A 22,051-nucleotide genomic window follows, 5' to 3' on the forward strand; every position below is an offset into this window, starting at 1 on the left:
ATCAGATTCAAGGTTTACTGTCAATGGTGCATCACATTCACTGCGTTTTTAATTACAAATTTATCCATGATTGTCTATAGTACAATAAAATTATCTGTGATAGTAAGTTCTGAAAAAAAAATTAAATTAAATAATCACACGTAATTCACAATTAACACAACACACCTGTCACCACAGAAAAATGTGATAAAATTTATGTTTTGCCGACTAATTTGGAAGATGATGACAGCACGCACACACACACACTGTCACACACACACATACACACACACACACACACACCCACACACGCACACATATATATATATATATGTGTGTGTGTCTGTGTGTGTGTGTGTGTGTGTGTGTGTGTGTGTAATAATATGTATACAGTATAATAAATATATGCACATATAGGCCTACACTATCACTGCCAACATTCACGAATCACAAAAATTATGATACAATTAGACGATTTTTATTATTATAGGAAGGGTTTTCTATGTAAAAATAAAATGGGGTTAATTGTCACCTGACTCACCAGCTACTTGTATTTTTGGCCTATTTAGTTATTTTCTTTCAAATATGGCTAACGACAATATTTATATTTGGCTTTTGTCAGATCTGTTTGTGAAAAGGTTAACACTGGGTTGAAGGGTTAAAACTTGAGTTGGGATATAGACCTACATCATATAACAAAAAATTAGTGTACATTGTTTGCTACTTTACACCCGCCTGTCAGATTCTTCTCATTCTTTTTTCTAAGATTTCGTATAATTATTTTTTTACTCTATTTTCGTATCCAGGTTCTTATGTGAAACACCCACATACTGTACATAAAGATCGAATATCTCATAGCCACTAGTCTACTCCCACTTTGTATGAGACGAAATAATGAATACCACTTATGCTCAAATGCACTTATGCACAAATAATTATGCTTTAGACACTCAATAAGACACTAATCGGGTAAAAACTGACTTGACCGGCTCACAGTCTCACAGAAACAGACTACATGTACTGATCACATCATCACATCATACATGGACGTGAAACATACGCGTCTGATTAAGCGTCACACACACACAAGCGGGCGAGGAGGACGGAGGTGTAAAAAAATTCCAATAATTTTAATCTAGCAACGTTACAATTTTTTTTTTTTTGTGATTACGTCTAGTTATTGTGATAGGATGGGATATTTGAGTGTATATATAGTATACTGTATAATTTATAAGGTATATATTTATATTATATATTATATTATATTATTATATATGCCTAAACTAAGCTTATTTAGAATTAGGATATGGAAACAAAAACTGGGGCCAAGCTGGGGCCAGCCAAAAACTGGGGGGCCATGGCCCCTGGCCCCTAGAATCGCCACTGTCTTTGACTAGTATATCCTTACACTTACCAGCACTGCCACTCATCTTTCCAACTGCTCTATGTGCTATTCTTTGACTCTGACCATCATTTTTATTCATTAATTTTTCAGTTTCCACAACCTTTTCATTAACAGATCTTCTTTTATCTCTCATAGTTAGTCTTTTTAACTGCTGAATCCAAACTCAAGTACTTAGTTCTTGCTAATTCAAAATCATCATTAATAAAATGCATCTTACTCCTCAATTTTGCGTCACCTCTCTTTTTTATCATATCCCATGTTTCCTCAAACATCCACATCTTTTTCCTCAATCTGAGTGTCCTGATTGTACAACCAGGAGCCTCATGCAAACCTTTATCCACATCCCCTGCCATTCATCTACACTTCTTCCCTCCTCTGTTTCCAACACCATAAACCTGTTTCTGCATTTTATTCTAAATTCCTCCCTTTCCTTTCTTTCCCTTTCCCTTCAAAGCATATCAGTATCATTCCTATCAGCAACAGGTTTTCCTTTTTTTCTGACTTTGTAGTTTACGTCTTATTTTTGCGACACTGAGTTTATGATCACTACCAATATCCGCTCCCCATTTAACACGAACATCTAGCAAAGAGCTTCTATGCCTTTAGTTAACCCTTTCATATCTGTATAGTTATCACATCAATGAGGGCACATGAGGCCCGATGTGTCTGGGAGCGCTCGATAGTGCGAAAAAATAATTATTTCGAAAATTCAGCAAAAATAGAAATTTTATGCCAACAACGTTCATTTTGCTGTCCTTTTTTCTAAATGTTTATATTTTATGGTGGAATAGTCAGAATAAGAGTCCCAGACCTCTAAATACAAAAAAATGTGAGTTATTTCACGAAAAAAAAAAAAATACTTATTTTTATATTTTTAGTTAAACCCAAAAACTATGAATGTCAGGCGAATGAATTATTTTTTATGAGAAAGCCAACAAAATTCTCTAAATATCGACATAAAAAAGAATGGAAAACGAATAAGTCCAGCTGGTGAAAAAATTGATAGAAAAAAGGGCAAGAAACAGAGCGCTCTGCCCGGCGTATGGTGAGAATTATTGCTAGAAAAAAGTTTTTTTTGAAGAGCCCTATCTCGGTTATTTTTCATAGAAATTACTTTGTAAATATACGAAAATGTAGAGGAAAAGTTGAAGAATAATGTGGGAGTCAAGAAAAATGGCTTTGGTAACGGCAACAGTTTCATTTTGACGTTATAAATTGATTGAAACGAAAAAAAATGTTACCGTTGTCAACATTATCGTTCGTAGCTTTTGCGAATGGATTATTTTTTATGAGAAAGCCAACAAAATTCTCTAAATATTGATATATAAAACAATGAAAAACGAATAAGTCCAGTTGGTGAAAAAATTGATAGAAAAGAGGGTAAGAAACAGAGCGATTTGCCCGGCGTATGGTGAGAATTATTGCTAGAAAAAAGTTTTTTTGAAGAGCCCTATCTCGGTTATTTTTCATAGAAATTACTTTGTAAATATACGAAAATGTAGAGGAAAAGTTATAGAATAAAGTGAGAGTCAAGAAAAATGGCTTTGGTAACGGCAACAGTTTCATTTTGACGTTATAAATTGATTGAAACGAAAAAATGTTACCGTTGTCAACATTATCGTTCGTAGCTCAAAAGCTATAACAGTTAGGCGAATGAATAATTTTTTATGAGAAAGCCAATAAAATTCCCTAAATATTGACATATAAAACAATGGAAAACGATTAAGTCCAGTTGGTGAAAAAATTGATAGAAAAGAGGGTGAGAAACAGAGCACTCTGCCCGGCCTATGGTGAGAATTATCGCTAGAAAAATTTTTTTTTTGAAGAGCCCTATCTCGGTTATTTTTCATAGAAATTACTTTGTAAATATACGAAAAAGTAGAGGAAAAGTTGAAAAATAAAGGGAAAGTCAAGAAAAATGGCTTTGGTAACGGCAACAGTTTCATTTTGACGTTATAAATTGATCGAAACGAAAAAAAAAGTTACCGTTGTCAACATTATTGTTCGTAGCTCAAAAACTATAACAGTTAGGCGAATGAATTATTTTTTATGAGAAAGCCAAGAAAATTCTCTAAATAACGACATATAAAACAATGAAAAACGAATAAGTCCAGCTGGTGAAAAATTGATAGAAAAGTGGGTAAGAAACAGAGCGCAGCAGCAGGCATAAGTGAAATTATCGCTAGACATTTTTTTGAAGAGCCCTACCTCGGATTTTTCATAGAAATTACTTTGTAAATATACAAAAATGTAGAGGAAAGGTTGAGGAATAAAGTGAGAGTCAAGAAAAATGGCTTTGGTAACAGCAACAGTTTCATTTTGACGTTATAAGCTGTTCGAAACGAAAAAAAAATGTTACCGTTGTCAACATTATCATTCGTAGCTCAAAAGCTATAAGAGTTAGGTGAATTAATTATTTTTATGAGAAAGCCAACAAAATTCTCTAAATAACGATATATATGATAATGAAAAATGAGATTCAGAGCCCTGCGTAAAAATCCAGACGTCTCTTATGTGATGCACTAACGAATTTCCGCTAGTTTTACAGTAAAAAACTTGCGAAAGCATGTTGGAAACTGTTCTCGATTGACGTCGCTGTATGTAAACAGCGACACGTGTTTACCCAACCTCGATTACGCATGGTCTCTGACAGAAGTGTGGCCTGCCAGGCCTGCGTGGACGATCAGCTGATGTCATTGTGAGAATTTTACTACGCCATGGGATTTGTGCATGCACAGTAGAGGAACTAAAAATTTATAGAAAATAGAGGATACCAAACAGAGTGTTTCCAATAATGTAATCCTACATTTTATAAAAAAATGTAAGATACGAGAGAGAAACGTGGGTAGGATCAGCTGATTTCATTGTGAGAAATTTGCTATGCCAGGAATTGGACTTCATGCGCAGTATAGGCACTGCTTGCCTGGCGTATCGATGCCTGAGTTACACGGTCCAAGGTATGCTTTAGCCTATGGAAACCACCAACTGTCCGAAAATTAAAAAAATTTACCCCTACCACACGCATTTAAAAATGTCGGTAAATTTTACGTATAATTACGTCAGTCAGAAAAGAAGGGGGGTAGGGGGTTGTTGCGTAATATGACGTCAATTGGGCAGGAAAGGGTTAATAGCAATATGGGCCAATCAGATTTTTATATTTTCCACATTATGAAACCCATGTTGTCTTGCGCATACAGTATTGTGGTGTTGAAAAAGTGTGCCCCCAATGATTTAAGTCATTTGCTAGACAGAAACTCCCAAACCTTACTCAGTTTTCACTCATCCTACTGCCTGCACCCATCTTACCCACACAAGCCTCAAATTCCTCATTCGAGCAGACCATTACTGCACTGAAGTCTCCAATACAAACAAAACATCATGTCCAGAAACTCTTCCTATTCCTTCCTGCAGCGTTCCATGAAATGCATCTTTCCTTTCATCAGGTGCATCATTATGGGTGCATAACACACAAACAGACTGATGTTACCATGATATGACTTGAACTGTGCATACAACACTCGCTTGTCTGTAGGATCCCGTTCACATAGAGCCTTCGCTGCCTTGCATCCCAACAGCAATCCTATTCTCAGATAATGCATTCATCCTGTCAGCCAGACATTAACAAACAAATTGTTTTCCAAATTCAACTTATCGATTCCAATTTATCTTGTCTGTTACAGCACAAATGTCTAATTCATAACTTTGAAAAACTGCCACTAACTCCTCAGTGTTGCTATCCCAATTTAGTGTTCTCACATTCCAGTTGCCAATTTTGATAGTACTTTTAGCAAGAATAAAAGAATTAGGAGACCGTGAGATTCTTAGCACCCCTGCTAGTACTTTTAGCAAGAATGAAAGAGTTAGGAGACTGTGAGATTCTTACCACCCCCTGCCCATTTAAGGGCTGCACAGGACTGGGGCCCATTCCTCTTATGTCTGTCCATCAAGGTTTCTTTGGCTAACTACATGAACACTTCAATTTAAAAAAAAAAAATTTTTTTTAATGCATAAAAATCTTGACTCTTTGTGTATTATAGTTACCAGGATCCAGGTATACTGTATTTGTCTTATTGAAGGAGACAGTAATGGTTATTGCAAAATGAATTGGAGAAAAATCTGTTGGGCTTCTCATTTAACCTTAAGATATCTGAAGCAAAAAGTAGTGTCAGGCTTATAGAGCTATTATGGAGAATATAGTACCTAACTGTGTATTGCTTACTTTTCATTTGCACAGTAATATTGTCTTATGTTATTTTATGTATAATAATAAACCCAGGCTGAAGAGTACTGAATCAGTCCAAGACGGAGGTTCAAGTGATTTTCATTTATTTGTGAGGTCTTAATTTTATGTATATGTATATTTACTTTTTCTTTATGGAATATTAAACTAAATGCTAAATATATTCAAAGTAATAGGAAATGCTAAACATTATGGAAGATATGCACAATGGAATATAAAATGGAAATGCAAGCATACTTAATGTGTAAGTTTTGGTTGGAACCTCTTTAATCCAACAGTCTTAGGACCATACACAATATTTTACAGTATTTATTCCACAAAAGTATTTATAAATCCTGGTAATTCAATTGCTCATAGATTTTCTTGTCAACAGTTGGTTGCCAGCAAGTATTTGTATGACGATGGAGAAGAGGATGAAGTCTTCAATGATGAATGGGCCACGTCAGCAGCTGTTTCTCTGGCTGAACTCAACCAGGCAGAAAGGGACTTTTTAATGGCTATTGTAAGTTAATGTGACTTTTTTTGTACCGTAGTTAATAGAACTTGAAAGGAAAATTTAATTTTGTAGTAGGCAAGTTTTTCTGTGGCCAGGCCTATGAGAGTAGTGTTTTTAATTCATCATCTGGAGAAACTTCCAAATGATGATATTGTGCATTCTCTTAGTACATACTGTAGTTAGATTTTTTTGGTAACTTTATAGAACGATGTGGTTCTTGGATAAATACATTGACTGATATGATAAGTAATAGTAAAATAATAGGTAGGTGTTAGCATTTGTTTCTGAACTATCGCATTTGATTTCAATATAAGATTCACAGGAATGCCATGTATGTGGATATGATGATAAAGAAATGATTAGTTTGAATAGAAAACTAATAAGAAAAATTATTGCATATTATGGTGAGAGAAAATAGTATTGTGTTTCTTGTACCATATGAAAAATAATTTTTAATTTGGCTTGAATTACCAGTAGAAGGTAGCTGAGAACTTGAGAATTTAATTGAAGAATTGTATTGCTAAATCACATTAACTACAGTTGGATCTCTCTAATATGGCAACCTTGGAACCTGACAAAGAAACTGGCCTTTTAAGACACCTTTGGAATTCCTTATATAACTATATGATAATTCACACACATACTGCTGTGTTCTCAAAGGAAGAATCAAGCTTAAAACAATACAAAATGTTGCCATTAATGCTTCCAAACAAGGATTTTTTGCCCGCTTCATAAGCATCTTCCAGGAAATGCTGACATTTTCATTATGTTGGAGGTTAAACCACTTTAAAAGCACAATGTCTGCCATGGCAACAACATGAATTTTGCCACTCCAGTGAATGCCTCTGAGTCAAAAATACCTGGCAACTTTCTATTTTGTACTCCATAAATTTTGCATTACAGTGATCCCTCGTCTATCGCGGATAATGGGGACCAGAACCCCCCGCGATAAGTGAAATTCAACTATAGCATTGGCCCCTCCCTAGGAGGCATATACTGTATATACATGGTATATATTTAAAGGTGTTATAGCCTTTCCCACACTGTTATAAACACTTCCTATGCACTTAAACACTGTATTACTATTTTTGATCTCCTATCACAGTAATATGCATAAAAAAGATCGTCCCATATTTGTAATGTTTACGTTCTGAGAATCAGCTGACTGAAGCTGCTCACTACTAACGAAAGAATTAGGAAAATTAATTTTTAGTTGCTAAAAGAAACAAATTTATCAATGAAATTATTTTTAATTCTGTACATAAAAGTTTATGATACAGTAATTCATATTTCATTGAGAGAGAGAGAGAGAGAGAGAGAGAGAGAGAGAGAGAGAGAGAGAGAGAGAGAGAGAGAGAGAGAGAGAGAGAGAGCGAGCACAGTAGCTTGGGACGAGACTAAGTCTTGACAAGCTGGTGATGAGAGAATATACAGTATCCTTGAGTTGCTTACGGGGAAATTCGGATTTTAATTATTTTTACTGTGATTTAAGATGAAACATCAACAGTGATAAGATATTCTCTTATGTACCACTCACGTGCCTTGTCCGAGTGCCTGTGGGTATATATGAAGCTTCCAGTCCTTGGCGTCGGTCTACGCAATCGTTCTTCTCACGTAACATGATGAAACATCGCTGTTTTCCGCATAATATGGCTGCCGATATGGCGGTACTTTTTAATTTTAATTTTTCGATGAATATTTCTGAAAAATCCACGGCGATGCAGTGAAGCATCTTTTGTTTAATTTCATTTTGTACTGAATTATATGTCATAATGCAATGGACCAACATTACTAGCAGATATTAATAATTATTAATGGAATTAATGAAATATTTGGGTCTTCATATATCGTGACTATTTTTTAAATTTCCGGAAAATCCGCTATATATTTTCTCTTATAATATACATACGTGATGGAAAAAATCCGCGAAGTCGTGAATCCGCGATAGTCGAACCGCGAAGTAGCGAGGGTACACTGTATAATGTACAGGTTTATCTAACATCTGAGCAAACCCACTTATTCAGTGTTTAAGAAGGGTATTTTTTGGGAGGAAATTAATGATGGTAATTGAAATTTTGCCTGTGAAATATTTAACTCATGCATAAGTTTTTCTTTAACCCCTAAATGCCGAGCCTCTATTTACAAAAGTGTCTGTCGTATGTCGGCGGTGTTCGGGAGTTAGCGCCGAAGCGGAAAAAAAGTTTTTTTCAAAAATTCACAGCACGCTTAGTTTTTAAGATTAAGAACACATTTTTGGCTCATTTTTTTGTCATTGCCTGAAGTTTAGTATGCAACCATCAGAAATGAAAAAAAATATAATTTTCATATATAAATATTGGAATATATGACAGCGCAAAAAAAAAATTTCATATTGTATACAAATCGCGCTGTGAGCAAAACGGTTAAATCTGAGTTATATTTTTTCGTTGTATTGTACACTAAATTGCAATGATTTTGGTATATAACAAATTGTAAAACGATCAAAACAACACAGAGAAAATATTATCATAAAATGATGCATGAATTCGTAACGCGGACGTAAAAACAAGTTTTTTTCTAAAATTCACCATAAATTGAAATATTGTGTTAGAGACTTCCTGTTTGTTGCAAAATGAAGGTAATTGATTGAATATTACTAGACTGTAAGTGGTTTAGCTTACAATTGCAGTTTTTGACCATTTCGGTCGAGTTAAAGTTGACTGAAGGACGAATATTTTCTATTTATCGTGATTTATATGAAAATATTTCAAAACTGATAAAAGCTACAACCATGAGTTATTTTTTGTATTCTACATGATATTGTGCACATTTTCATGTATAACACTTTACATAAGACGTAATATAAAATGGTGCAAAAATTATGACAAGGTGACTAAAGAAATTCTAAGATTTTCAGCAGAGTTACTGCGCGCATAAATCGAAATATTGTGCCAGAGATTTCCTGTTTGTTGCAAAATGAAGGTAAATGATTGAATGTTACTAGAATGTAAGAGTTTTAGCTTACAATTGCATTTTTCGACCATTTCGGTCGAGTCAAAGTTGACCGTAGGTTTAAATTTTGTCACTTATTGTGATTTATATGAAAATATTTCAAAACTGATAAAAGCTACAACCATGATTTATTTTTTGTTGTATTCTACATGAAATTGTGCACAGTTTCATGTATAATACTTTATGTAACGCCTAATATAAAACGGTGCAAACATTACGACAAAGTGACGAAAGAATTTCTGAGATTTCAGCTGAGTTACCGCGCATGGACGTAAGGAAAAAGTCTTTTTCAAAAATTCACCATAAATCGAAATATTGTGCTAGAGACTCCCAGTTTGTTGCAAAATGAAGGTACATGATTGAATATTACTAGAATGTAAGAGTTTTAGCTTACAATTTTTTTTTCACCATTTTGGTCAAGTCAAAGTTGAATGAAAGTTGAAATTTTGGCACTTATCGTGATTTATATGAAAATATTTCCAAACTGATAAAAGCTACAACCATGGGTTATTTTTTGTTGTATTCTACATGAAATTGCACACATTTTCATGTATAGCACTTTATGTAACGCCTAATATAGAATGGTGCAAACATTATGACAAACTGACGAAAGAATTTCTGAGATTTTCAGCCAAGTTACCGAGTGCAGACGTAAGGAAAAAGTTTTTTTTAAAAATTCACCATAAATTGAAATATTGTGCTAGAGACTTCCAATTTGTTGCAAAATGAAGGTAAATGATTGTATATTACTAGAATGTAAGAGTTTTAGCTTACAATTGCGTTTTCAACCATTTCGGTCGAGCCAAAGTTGACCGAAGGTTTAAAATTTGGCACTTATCGTGTATTTATATGAAAATATTTCCAAACTGATAAAAGCTACTCCCATGGGTTATTTTTTGTTGTATTTTAAATGAAATTGCGCACATTTTCATATATAAAACTTTATGTAATGGCTAATAGAAAACGGTGCAAAAATTACGACAAAGTGACGAAAGAATTTCTGAGATTTTCGGCTGAGTTACCGCGCGAACGTAAGGAAAAAGTTTTTTTCAAAAATTCACCATAAATCGAAATATTGTACTAGAGACTTCCAATTTGTTGCAAAATGAAGGTAAATGATTGAATATTACTAGAATGTAAGAGTTTTAGCTTACAATTGCGTTTTCGACCATTTCGGTCGAGTCAAAGTTGACCGAAGGTTGCAATTTTGGCACTTATCGTGTATTTATATGAAAATATTTCAAAACTTATAAAAGCTACAATCTTGGGTTATTTTTTGTATTATTCTACATGAAATTGCGCATATTTTCATATATAAAACTTTATGTAACGACTAATATAAAACGATGCAAAAATTATGACAAAGTGATGAAAGAATTTCTGAGATCGTCACTGATGCTTTGTAGTGTGAGAAGAAAGAAATTAAAGCGTTATTGTGGGTAACGCTTGTAAACAAAACAACAGCGTGATCTGTGAACTCTCAGCATCCCTCAAATTGCGCGTAATTTAAAATCTTTTGCAAACTAGGCCTATAACTATTTTTCCGCGAATATTTAAAAACTTTTTGTAGTTGACGTAAAATTTCCACTCGGCACCGACAGACAATTTCAGTAGACGTCACGATCGTCCAGTCGGTGTTTAAGGGTTAAAATCTCGCAAAATCACAAAATAGCTTACCAGTGCTCATGAACACCTCAGCTCGCTCTCTCTCTCTCTCTCTCTCTCTCTCTCTCTCTGCATGTATATCCTTTAATGAAAAAACTGCAAAATATCAATAAAATGTTATTTTAAGTACAGAATCCATTTATACTGTATTATATTGATGTATTATCATCGCAATATGAAAAAAAAAGATCGTCCCGACATTTGTAATTGTTTTCACTGTAGGTATGTATTGCCATATTTTTTTCTTCAGTTTACTGAACTGTACTTCTTTACAGATTAAGTTGACTCTGATTATCACACATTATAACAGTACACAAGAGAATATTTTAGCATTTTTGATGTTTCGTCTCTAATCACCATAAAAATATTTGAAATCCGAATTTCATATGTAAGCAACATAAGGTTATATTGTACTCTCCTCCCCAGCCTGTCAAGTCAAGTCTCGTCCCCAGCTGCTGTGCTGAGACTTTAAACATAAACATTACAAGTGTCACATAAACATTACAAGAGTCTCTCTCTCTCTCTCTCTCTCTCTCTCTCTCTCTCTCTCTCTCTCTCTCTGAGCTGTTTAAACATAAACATAAACATTAAACATTAAGTGTCTCTCTCTCTCTCTCTCTCTCTCTCTCTCTCTCTCTCTCTCTCTCTCTCTCTCTCTCTCTCTCTCTCTCTCTCAGAGCTGTTTAAACATAAACATTACAAGTGTCACATAAACATTACAAGTGTCGGGATGATCGATTTTTAATACAAATGGATTCTGTAAGTGAAATAACATTGTATCGATATTTTGCTGTTTACATTCATATTAATATTTGAAAATTAGTAAATCATTGTAACGTACATACACCAGAGAATATTTTATCACTGTTGATTGCATTTATAATTTGGGATTTTTTTTCATTGCATATTTAAATACAGTACATTTTCGTGTATAAGACGACTTTTAGATAAGACGAGGTAAAAAATTATGACAGATTTTCATGAATTTTGCTCGTATCTGTAGTATAAGATGACTGCTAAATCCCTAAACCATCTGTGTACAGGCTAGCTTTTGCAACAACAATAGTCCCTCATTGGAAGGGTCGATATCGTACTCGGCTAGCACTCTGCTGGGCCCTCGTTCAACTCTCCGGCTGGCCAATGAAGAGTTAGAGGAATTTATTTCTGGTGATAGAAATTCATTTATCAGTATAATGTGGTTCGGATTCCACAATAAGCTGTAGGTCCCGTTGCTAGGTAACCAATTGGTTCTTAGCCATGTAAAATAAGTCTAATCCTTTGGGCCGGCCCTAGGAGAGCTGTTAATCAGCTCAGTGGTCTGGTTAAACTAAGATACACAGTAGTACTTCGATCTTACACGATTCGAGTTGCGCGAATTCACACACACACGAACTTTTCACTGGAACCTAACTAATGGGCATACACGATTTTTTCACAGACACGAAATTCTCGAGAAACCCTGCAGAAGTGGGTGTTTAATTTTTTAAGTAATTTACAAGTTTTCATCCTTTTATGTGTAAAATCTGTATGAAAAATGCATTTCATTTTTTTATGTACAAAATCTCTATGAAAAATGCATTTCATGCTTTCATGTGTAAAATCTCTATGAAAAACGCATTTCATGCATTCATGTATACAATCTGTATCGAAAATGTATTATCTTTATTTTTGTACATGCATAAATATGATGCAAAGGTAATTTTAGCACATTCACTTAGTGTACTTTTACAAGATGTGATACCCATTTGCAAAGTTACTGCACTTTTCAAAGATGATACCCCTGCAGAAAATGCTTGTTTAATGTTTGAAGCACATTTATAAGTTTTGATGCTTTTAACTGTAAAATCGATATGGAAAATTTATATTTATATTTCTGTACATAAATATCATACAAGTATTATGTCCATTTGCAGTCTTTGTCACAAGGACTTTACATGACCTTGAGATGAGGTTGTTCAGTCGCGCTCATTTGATAAAATGAATTCTTTAATGTAATATCAGAGATGTAACTAAGAGTTGTATAAGTGTCATTCTTTGAAAATTACTCTGTTCACCTCGGAGAAAAGTGCTGGTGCAATCTGTATGTGCATGTAATTACAGCACGTTCAGTTGGTGTACTTTTACAAGATATGATACCCTGCATTTTTCAAAGATGATACCCCTGTAGAAAGTGTGTATAATTTTTAAGTTTTTGTGTTTTTAGGTGTAAAATCAGAATGGAAAATTTGTATTTATATATTTGCGCATAAATACGATACAAAAGCAGTACAGTTACTTTATTACAGTATCTACTCTCTCTCTCTCTCTCTCTCTCTCTCTCTCTCTCTCTCTCTCTCTCTCTCTCTCTCTCTCTCTCTCTCTCTCTCTCTCTCTCTCATTAGTTAGCGCTCAAACATACGTTTACAACTTATTATTCTCTGTACATCATTACCTGTACAGTATATAATTTTAAATTGATTGAATTTTACCTGTACTACCTTCTATGAACATTATGTGCATGTTTTCGATGTTTTATAGAATTGTACTTTTGTTGACTGTGACGTTTTGCCTAGTGACGCAAAGAAAACGGCTTTTACTCTAGAGTTGCATCATACACGAAATATAAAATTAGCGCATGTAATATTCACATGCATCTTTTCCATGGATCTACTAACAAGTTATGCTTTACTTCACTGTATCCAGTAATATTGTATGTACAGCATTAGCATATTGCTAATTGTATTATAAAATACAAACAAAGTGATCATGCGCCATTTGCATTGTTTAGGTTTTCGTGAACTTGGACAGCGATACCTTCCAGGAATTTTTGGTTTGGCATAAATTCAATTTCCGTTTAAAGATAACCATGGGGGAAGGTTTCGTCCCATTTGCCATACGTGTTGAAACAACAGTAAAATGTGTGATTTTATGCCCAATAGTTGTGATTAATTTCTCTCCAGTATTATTTACTGTCGAGTTTGATGGCATATCGAAGCTTAGGGGTTTCATCCATGTTGCCGATGCATGATAATTTATAGTCATTAGCGCTTGAACATTGTTTTCTTAGCTTTAGCTACAACTTGCAGCTTAAATATAGCAGCATATTTCCTTGTGATCTTTTCTCCATAGCGAATAAGGGTATAATGTAAAATATATATCAGTCCTATTCTAGTGAACGTCATTTGTAACGTAACTACAGTAATTGTTTACTAGTGTACGATGGTTGAAATGCAAGCAAAACAGCTGTTGTTATCCGATTCCATTGTTCATAGCCATGGCCTAGACTGTGTTCATGGCAAAACAGTTGTTTCTCGTTCGGTTGCTTATGGCTTAGTTGTTTACTCAACAAGTATAACATAACAAACGATACTTCTATCATTCACTTCTACTTTTTTCAACTTGTTTAACTAGAAATTGGGATAAAGAGATGGAACAAAAGAGGTTAGTCCGTAGTAATTTGGTCTCTCAAAAAAGGAACTCACATGATACATGAGATACATGATAAAATCATTTTTTATGGGTGAAAATTTGGGGTCGCACGATGTGCGAGGTCTTGTGTTAATGAGTATGAACGGTAAATGAAATGACAAAGTCGATTCTGTATCATGTTTTTCCTACATACATTGCCTAAAAGGGGAAGCCATTGTTTTGTATGTTTCATCGCCAGTCAGAAGCAACCCCTAACAACAATACGATAAAAGTATGATAATTATCTTTCATATGACTGAATTGTTGTAAACAGTTGCAAATGACCTGAAATTTTAAAGAAAAATTAATATTATGTTATCCTAAATGTTATTACTACTGTAATTACACTACGTTACCGAAAGATAAAGGTTGCTGTGAGCTCAACCATAACTTGATAATATTATACATTTTGTCAGCTGGCCTCACATAGATAAAAGTTGATTTTATTGATATGAAATTATTCCTCGAATAGGCTATTTATTATGAAGATATGTCAATAATATATAAGATAAAAATGGTTTTTTTACCTTTATTATCAGTTTATTTCATAATGTGAATCTTTTCATGTATGTCGGTGGTTATCACACCAAGGCCGAGGCTAGCCTTCTGATAAACATCACTTAGAATTCAAGGTTTGATTTTTAGAATGGTAGTATAAGACGACCCCCAGTTTTTAGGGGTGAATTTTGTGATTTAAAGGTTGTCTTATACTTTTAAGTATTTAAGTATTTAACTCTACTTGTGAATTCCCAATGTTTCCCCTAGCTGAAAAAAGAAAATGGGACAGCTTCAATACTGTATGAGAGAAAATGGCTGTATGTTTGAACTGTTGAAGCAAGCTGTTATAAGCACTTTTAGAGGGGTGTTCCAACTTATCGTGGATTTTTGCTCAACGCAGTGGTTGTGGTCCCTAACCCCCGCAATTACCGGGGACCCATTGTAGTACTACATTTTTATTCATCCTTTATAAATTAAAGCTGTGGGTTATAGCTGAGGCTGAACAAAATGCATAAAGGGCAGGCTGTAAAATGTTTTGAAGTAGACGAAACTGATGTCTGGAACTGGCAAAATCACACTTAGTGCTTTTACAGTAAAGTAATGCACATGTTTTAAACCTAACTTTGTTCATTTACAAGAAAAAATATCTCCAAATTTTGCTGCTTCTAGCAACTAGTGGCAATGAAGCTGTCGGTAATACCAAGACCACCGATGGTCTTGGTAGTTTTCAGTCAGCCGAGACTTTGAGAATGTAAACAATATCAAATGCAAATGGTGCACAATGGCAATGTATATATTCTGTAATACAGTAATAATATGATGATAATACATACCAAATATTGTAATGGGATTCAGAAAGCAAAACAAACTATTTAAATCATCATTATCATAAACATAGTTGTACTTTAACCTTTGCAAATGATTACCTTTCTCCAGAAAACATTTCGGTGTTTAGAACTTTTCGGTTTTTAGAATTATGGATAAGAGATCATAAACCTGTATAGATATTTTGCTGTGTTTACATTAATATTATTTTAAAATTAGTAAATCATTGTTATAAGCATTTTAGGTGGGTATGTACTTCAGAGTAACAGTTGTAGGAGGGTAATGTATGATGCCTTTGGGTGGTTTGGGGTGTATTTTTGTTTGAACTATTAAATTAGATAGTGAACTGTTAAAATAGGTAGTTGTAAGCATTTTAGTTTATGAGGTAAAGGGTATAAATATACATTATAGCAAAAACACTTACTATAGACAATGATATATAGGAGTTTTTTTGTATCGGTGTAGGCTCAGATGCTTTTATCCGTTGCCTCGATGAGCTACTGTACAATGCAATTTATATTTACTCAGTGTTTCAACCATTATCATATGATAGCCTGAGGGCAATTAGTTTATGATGGGTTTTGGACCATTTAAGGATTTCATAAATTTTTGTGTACCATATTGCATAATTAATAGTACAGTAAAACCCCCTATTTGTGGTCTCACGATTCGTGGACTCACCTATTCGCGGATTTCTCTATGGAACACATGTACACATTATTCGCTGAAAATTCACCCATTCACGGTATTTTTCACTGAGAAATATTGACTAATTACTGTATTTTCATCTCATTTTCATGACTAAATGCACTTTTTGTGATAAAACTATAAAGGTACTCAGGTAGTGCTCGAGTTATGATAATTTGCCTTATGATAATTCGATTTTGCAATGGGGTAAGCAATCAATACCAATACGACAATATTTATAAAATATTTTTAGATTTCACACGGGCGCAGCCAGCAGTGTACAATCAGGCAGCGAGAGACCAAATTACAATAAACCAACTTGTTTTCCTCCATCTCTTTATCCCATCTTCTAGTTAAAAAAGTAACAGAGAATGATAAAAATATTGTTAGTAACGTTATACTCATGCGTAAATGCGTACAGCCATAAACAACCAACCGAGAAACTGTTCTTTTGCTTATCACCGAATCAGATAACAACAGCCCTTGCTTGTGTTTCAACCATCATGCGGTAATACACAATTACTGTATTTATAGTACAAATGAAGTTGAGTAGAATAGGACTGATATATTTTTACATTATACCCATATTCGGTATGGATAAAAGATCGGCAAGGAAATGCACTGCTAAATTTAAGCTGCAAGTTGTAGCTGAAGCTGAGAAAAATGTTTCAAGTTGCTAATGACTATAAATTATCGTGCATGGGCAACATGGATGAAACTCAACCATAATTAAAATTGGAGAGAAAGTATTTTAATCAAAACTACTGGACATGAAATAACTCATTACTGCTATTTTTATGCCAATAAACGATAAATACGTAAAGCTCGCATTATGATGGAATCAAGTGAAAATAGCAAACAGAATCATGATTTTTTTACACAAAACAAACGCCCCCAGGCGGCTGACGCCATCTGTTAAAAAAAAAAATAGCTAAGTTAGTTTCACAACAAGACATATCTAAGAAATACTATATAAATAAAGCATCTAGAGATTTACACTAACTAGAAGCAAGAAAAGCGCTCTGAACTGAGTTAAATAAAGCGAAATAAACTTACCGCGTAATCAATTTCCAAACCAAAACATTGATCTCTACGATCGCAATTTATAATACAAAAGCAATACTGTATAAGAATATATACGATATTATTGGCTACAGTGAATTAAGGCATAACATTTTAAAAGATCTATTGAAAAAATGCATATTCTTTATGTTGATGTTTGTATAATACGATATGTGAATATAGAGTACAGTGTAATGTAGGCTAGGCTACCATATATATATGATATACCATAGTGTAGGCTAAGTTAATTCTTGTTTGTTATTCAATATCTCTTTGTATTGAATTATCAGAAGTCACTGCATGAACCTCCAAAATTAGCTGATATTAATAATTACTATACTGTGTATGTATAGAGTATGCTTTATAGTATAGGTTTGGCTACCATATACCCTAGTGTAGGCTAGGCTGTATTCGAGATAAGTTTTTCCAACAAACGATGGGTTTTTTTTGGAACCTAACCCCATCGCAAGTAGGATAATACCTGGATAAGGATTTTTAGTTTTTTGTGTGTTTGAACTATCAAAATAGGCACTTCTAAGTGTTTTACGAAGGGTTCTAAGTATCCGCAAGGTTTAGCTGTTTGTTGGGGTGTGTGGTACGCATCCCCCGCGAATACAGGGGGTTTACTGTAATCCGTCTTTTAAGAGCCCTGCACAGGCACATACACATATGAAGATTTAAATGGATTTTTTTTTTTTTTTTTTTTTTTTTCAATTTTTATGTACTTTTTCCAAAATGCAGTGCAGTAAACCCCCTATATTTGCGGGGGATGCATACCGCACCCCCCCGCAAATAGCTAAAATCCGTAAATACTTAGAACCCCTTTAAAAACACTTAGAACTGTCTATTTTAATAGTTTAAACACCAAAAGAAACCTTTAAAATGCTTATACCCTGAGTATTTGAATAGTTTTATCACAAAAAGTGCATTTAGTCATGAAAATTATAGTAAAATACAGTAATTAATAAATATTTCTCAGTGAAAAATACCGCGAATGGGCGAATTTTCCTCGAATAATGGGTAGATACGTTCCACAGAGAAATACACGAATACGAGAGTCCGTGAATAGTGAGACCGCGAATACGGGGCTTTAATGTACAGGCAATCCCTTGTTATTGGCAGGGGTTCTGTTCCTGACAGTGTGGTGATAACCGAAAATTGGCGATAATAGCGCCGATCCATGGTTATTGGTGCCGATAACCAGGGATTGGTATCACTGAGGAGGGGGGGGCAGCACCGATAACTGGGGAGTGGTGCAGATTGAAAATCCGGTTATCGCCATCACTAGGCAAGCACCGTAAAACCGGATCGCCAATAACCAGGGACTGCCTGTACATTGCACAGTGGTAGCTACTTGCTCATTATAAAATCAGCAGACAAATGCATATCACATGCATATATAATGCTTACTTTTCATATTTTATTATTCCTACCCACATTGTTGCATTCATTACTGAACTTAACAGCTTACAAGAAGACCCAAAATTTTCATTGAAATAATGCTACATAACAAGAGGGGGAAGAATAAATGAGGCAGATTTTCACACAGCTGTTACACCAGCTCGGGTTTCCTCAAGCCTGTACCAGTGAGTCTTGGATCTCTGTTACCTAAGAGATCTGGTTACTTATCAGGAAGCCAGACCCCAAACTGCCTATTTGAGTTATCAGTAGTATGAATTGAAATGGGAATATATGAGAAATAGCCTGTTTTCCATAGGGCCACCTCTTGTTGTCCAGAGTTGACCACCATAATCCAAACGTATATTTTTTCCTTCATGATATTTCCTTTTTTTTTTTTTTGTGCATTAAGCATCCTATAGACAGACACATGATAAGCAATATCACAAATTTTAAATCAGTTTGTACTTTTACTAACATACAAACCTCAGGCCTTTACATGGGGAAAATTTTCCTGCGCAGCTGGAATACTGGTTATGAAAAAGTTTGACATAGTGCGATCAAGGTATGACAGAGTAATACATAGTGTCACCCAGTGGGACCAGCAAGCAGGAGGAGTCTCCTCTCACGTGCCCCACAGAATCTCATGATGTACCAGTGATCTTCCAGCCCAGGAAAACTGAATGAGTTGTGGCTGAGGTGGGCCAATAATGTAAAGGCGTTAGGTTTGTATGTTAGGAAAAATACGAATTGATTAAAAATTTTGTGATTTGTTCCCATGCAAATACAAACCTTTGGCCTTTACATTGGAAGACTTACTTATTTTTGGGAGGAAAAGTAAGCAATAATTGATTGTAGGTCCAGCTCATTTGGGCTCTTGCCTGACCATTGTTGGAGTATAGGAAGGAGTTGAAAGCCTCTTGACTAAAAGGAGAAAATGTTTTCCTAGTAGCCAGACATTTGGGCTTTTGCCACGATGGGAATAAGATTCCACAACATGCCAGGAGTAAAGGGAGGATTTGTATTAGTTGTAAAAAACAAACAGTTGGTCAACCACCTTGATCTATGATGAGAATACTGTTTACAGAGGGAAGGAAGGCATCATTTCTGTTCCTGAGATTTATTAATTGTATAAAAAGTAAAAATAAATAAAAGAAAGACGTCCTGCTCACCTGTATCTAGAAACATCCATTACCGAATATTGTTTTCTTCGCTGCTCGCCGGGAGTGAAGGATGATAAGGAGAAAGGAATAAGACCATTCACTGCAATCACAATCTCTAACACCAGCATCTAGACTAGATACGATTTTGTTCACAGGGAGCACTGGCAAGTTAGACAACTTGTTGGGCAGCCACCACCGGACCCAAGGAAGAAGTGTCCAAGGACCTATGAGTGATGTCCTTCAGGTAGAAAGAGGAGAATGTGGTCTGATGATTCCTAAAAACGATGGAGGGGCCAAGACCCCTAACATCATGAGCTTTAGGTCAGACTGAGCTGTCATCTACATTAGAAGTATATGCACTTACGATAACTTCCCATAGTCAGAAGGAGATGGTATTCTTGGACACTTCTTTCTTGTTCTGGCCAGTACTAACAAAAAGCCTTCAACACCCAGGTCTGGGGTATCGAGTGCTTTTCAGATAGTACTGTAGTGTAGTGCCCTAACTGGACATTAGAGCATTTCATGAGGATCATCACCAGCAAAATCTGCATGGGATGGAATTGAAAAGGATTCTAGTGTGTCATTGGGAACTGATGGATTCTGAGTCTTAGCAGGACAAATTTGAAGGACACTAGACTCTAGCCCCTTGAGTGTTCACCTCAAAAGAGAGGCTACGAAGTTCCCCCACTCTTTTGGATGCTAAGGCAAGCAAAAATACCGTCTTTAGGGTTAAAGACCTATCTGAAGAACCCCATAAAGCCTCACATGGCACGGGTAAAGCTGCTAAGAACCAACATCAAATCCAAATTAGGAGGCTTGAGTTCCCTAGGTGGACAGGATTGCTCAAAACTTTGTAAGAGCATTAGAGAGGAAGAAAGATCCACCCCTTTCAGACGAAGAACTAGTCCTAAAGCAGCCTATAGCCCTAACAGCTGACATAGAAAGGAGCTTTTCTGTACGTAGGAAAATGAAGAAGTCAGCTACTTGCTGAAGAGAAGTTCCAACTGGAGAGAACCCTGTTGACAACACCAATCACAGTAGACTGCCCACTTCCCCTGGTACATGGCTGCTGACTATTTCCTGAGACATCCAGACATCACTGACACTGCCCTGTGAGAAAAGCCTCTTGCTCGCAGGAGATATTGGATAGTCTCCAACCATGAAGAGATAGCGACTTGACTGACTGATGATATCTTTCGATGTGGGGTGAGCAAAGAAGATTGTGCCAAGGAGGAATCTCTCTTGGAGCTTCTGTCAGCAGAGCTACAAGGTCAGGGTACCACTCAGCATGTGGCCACAAGGAGCTACCAAAGTCATCCTGAGGTTCCTGGAGGTCATTACCCTGTTGATCACCTGATGAATCAGGCAAAAGGGTGGAAAGGCATAAACATCCAGGTTGTTCCACAGATGTTGAAGGGCGTCTTCCGCCACTGCCCAAGGGTCTGGAACTACTGAGAAGAATACTTCCAGTTTCCTGTTGAAAGAAACGGGTGGCAAACAGATCCACCATCGGCATTCCCCAAAGAGAAACAGCCTTTCTGCCACTTCTTGGTGCAAGGACCACTTTGTTCCCAAGACTTGACTCTGACGACTCAGTTTGTCTGCCACTGTGTTCCTGTTGCCAGGAATGTACCTGGCTGACAGAACCACCAAGTGGTTTATTGCCCACTGATGTAACTGGACTGTCAAATTGTGAAGATGGTGAGACTAGCTACCTAATCTTGAAACTCCTGAAGGGCTAAAAAGGCTGCTTTCAATTCCAGGGTGTTGATGTGAAGATGCTTTTCTTCCGGGCTCCAAAATCCTGAAGTCAAAAGATCTTCTGTATGAACCCCCCACCCCTTGGTTGAGGCATCCGAGAAGAGAAGGATCTCTGGAAGAGGAACATTAACGGGCATTCCTATGGTCAGGTTCCCTTCGTCAGCCACCATGCCAAGTCATGCCTCACCTCCTGTGATAGGGGGATGCAGAAGAATGAAGAACCCCTCACTGGGGACCAAACCTCTTTCATCCTCCACTCTAAAGAGCGGAGGTGAAGTCGGCCGTGAGGGACGAGCTTCTCTAAAGGTAACAAGTGACCTAGAACAACTTGTCACTGGCATGCAGGCTGTTGGTGTTTTGATAAGAATGACCTCACGAATGTCTTGAACTTTTCTATTCTCAGATCTGAAGGAAAGGCTCTCGAAACGACTATC

The 22,051-nt window shown here is 35.8% G+C and overlaps 1 protein-coding gene across 1 annotated transcript in view; it reads left to right on the forward strand.

Annotated features, from left to right (window-relative positions):
• LOC136844871 (uncharacterized) overlaps positions 1–22,051 on the forward strand; it is a 92,370-nt gene that overhangs the window by 51,963 nt on the left and 18,356 nt on the right. The window contains exon 4 of the mRNA XM_067114133.1: positions 5,998–6,126. Coding sequence (XP_066970234.1) covers positions 5,998–6,126 — 129 coding nt within the window. The remainder of the gene's footprint in view (positions 1–5,997; positions 6,127–22,051) is intronic.

Source organism: Macrobrachium rosenbergii, chromosome 13 (genome assembly GCF_040412425.1).
Source record: "Macrobrachium rosenbergii isolate ZJJX-2024 chromosome 13, ASM4041242v1, whole genome shotgun sequence".
Lineage (NCBI taxonomy): Eukaryota > Metazoa > Arthropoda > Malacostraca > Decapoda > Palaemonidae > Macrobrachium > Macrobrachium rosenbergii.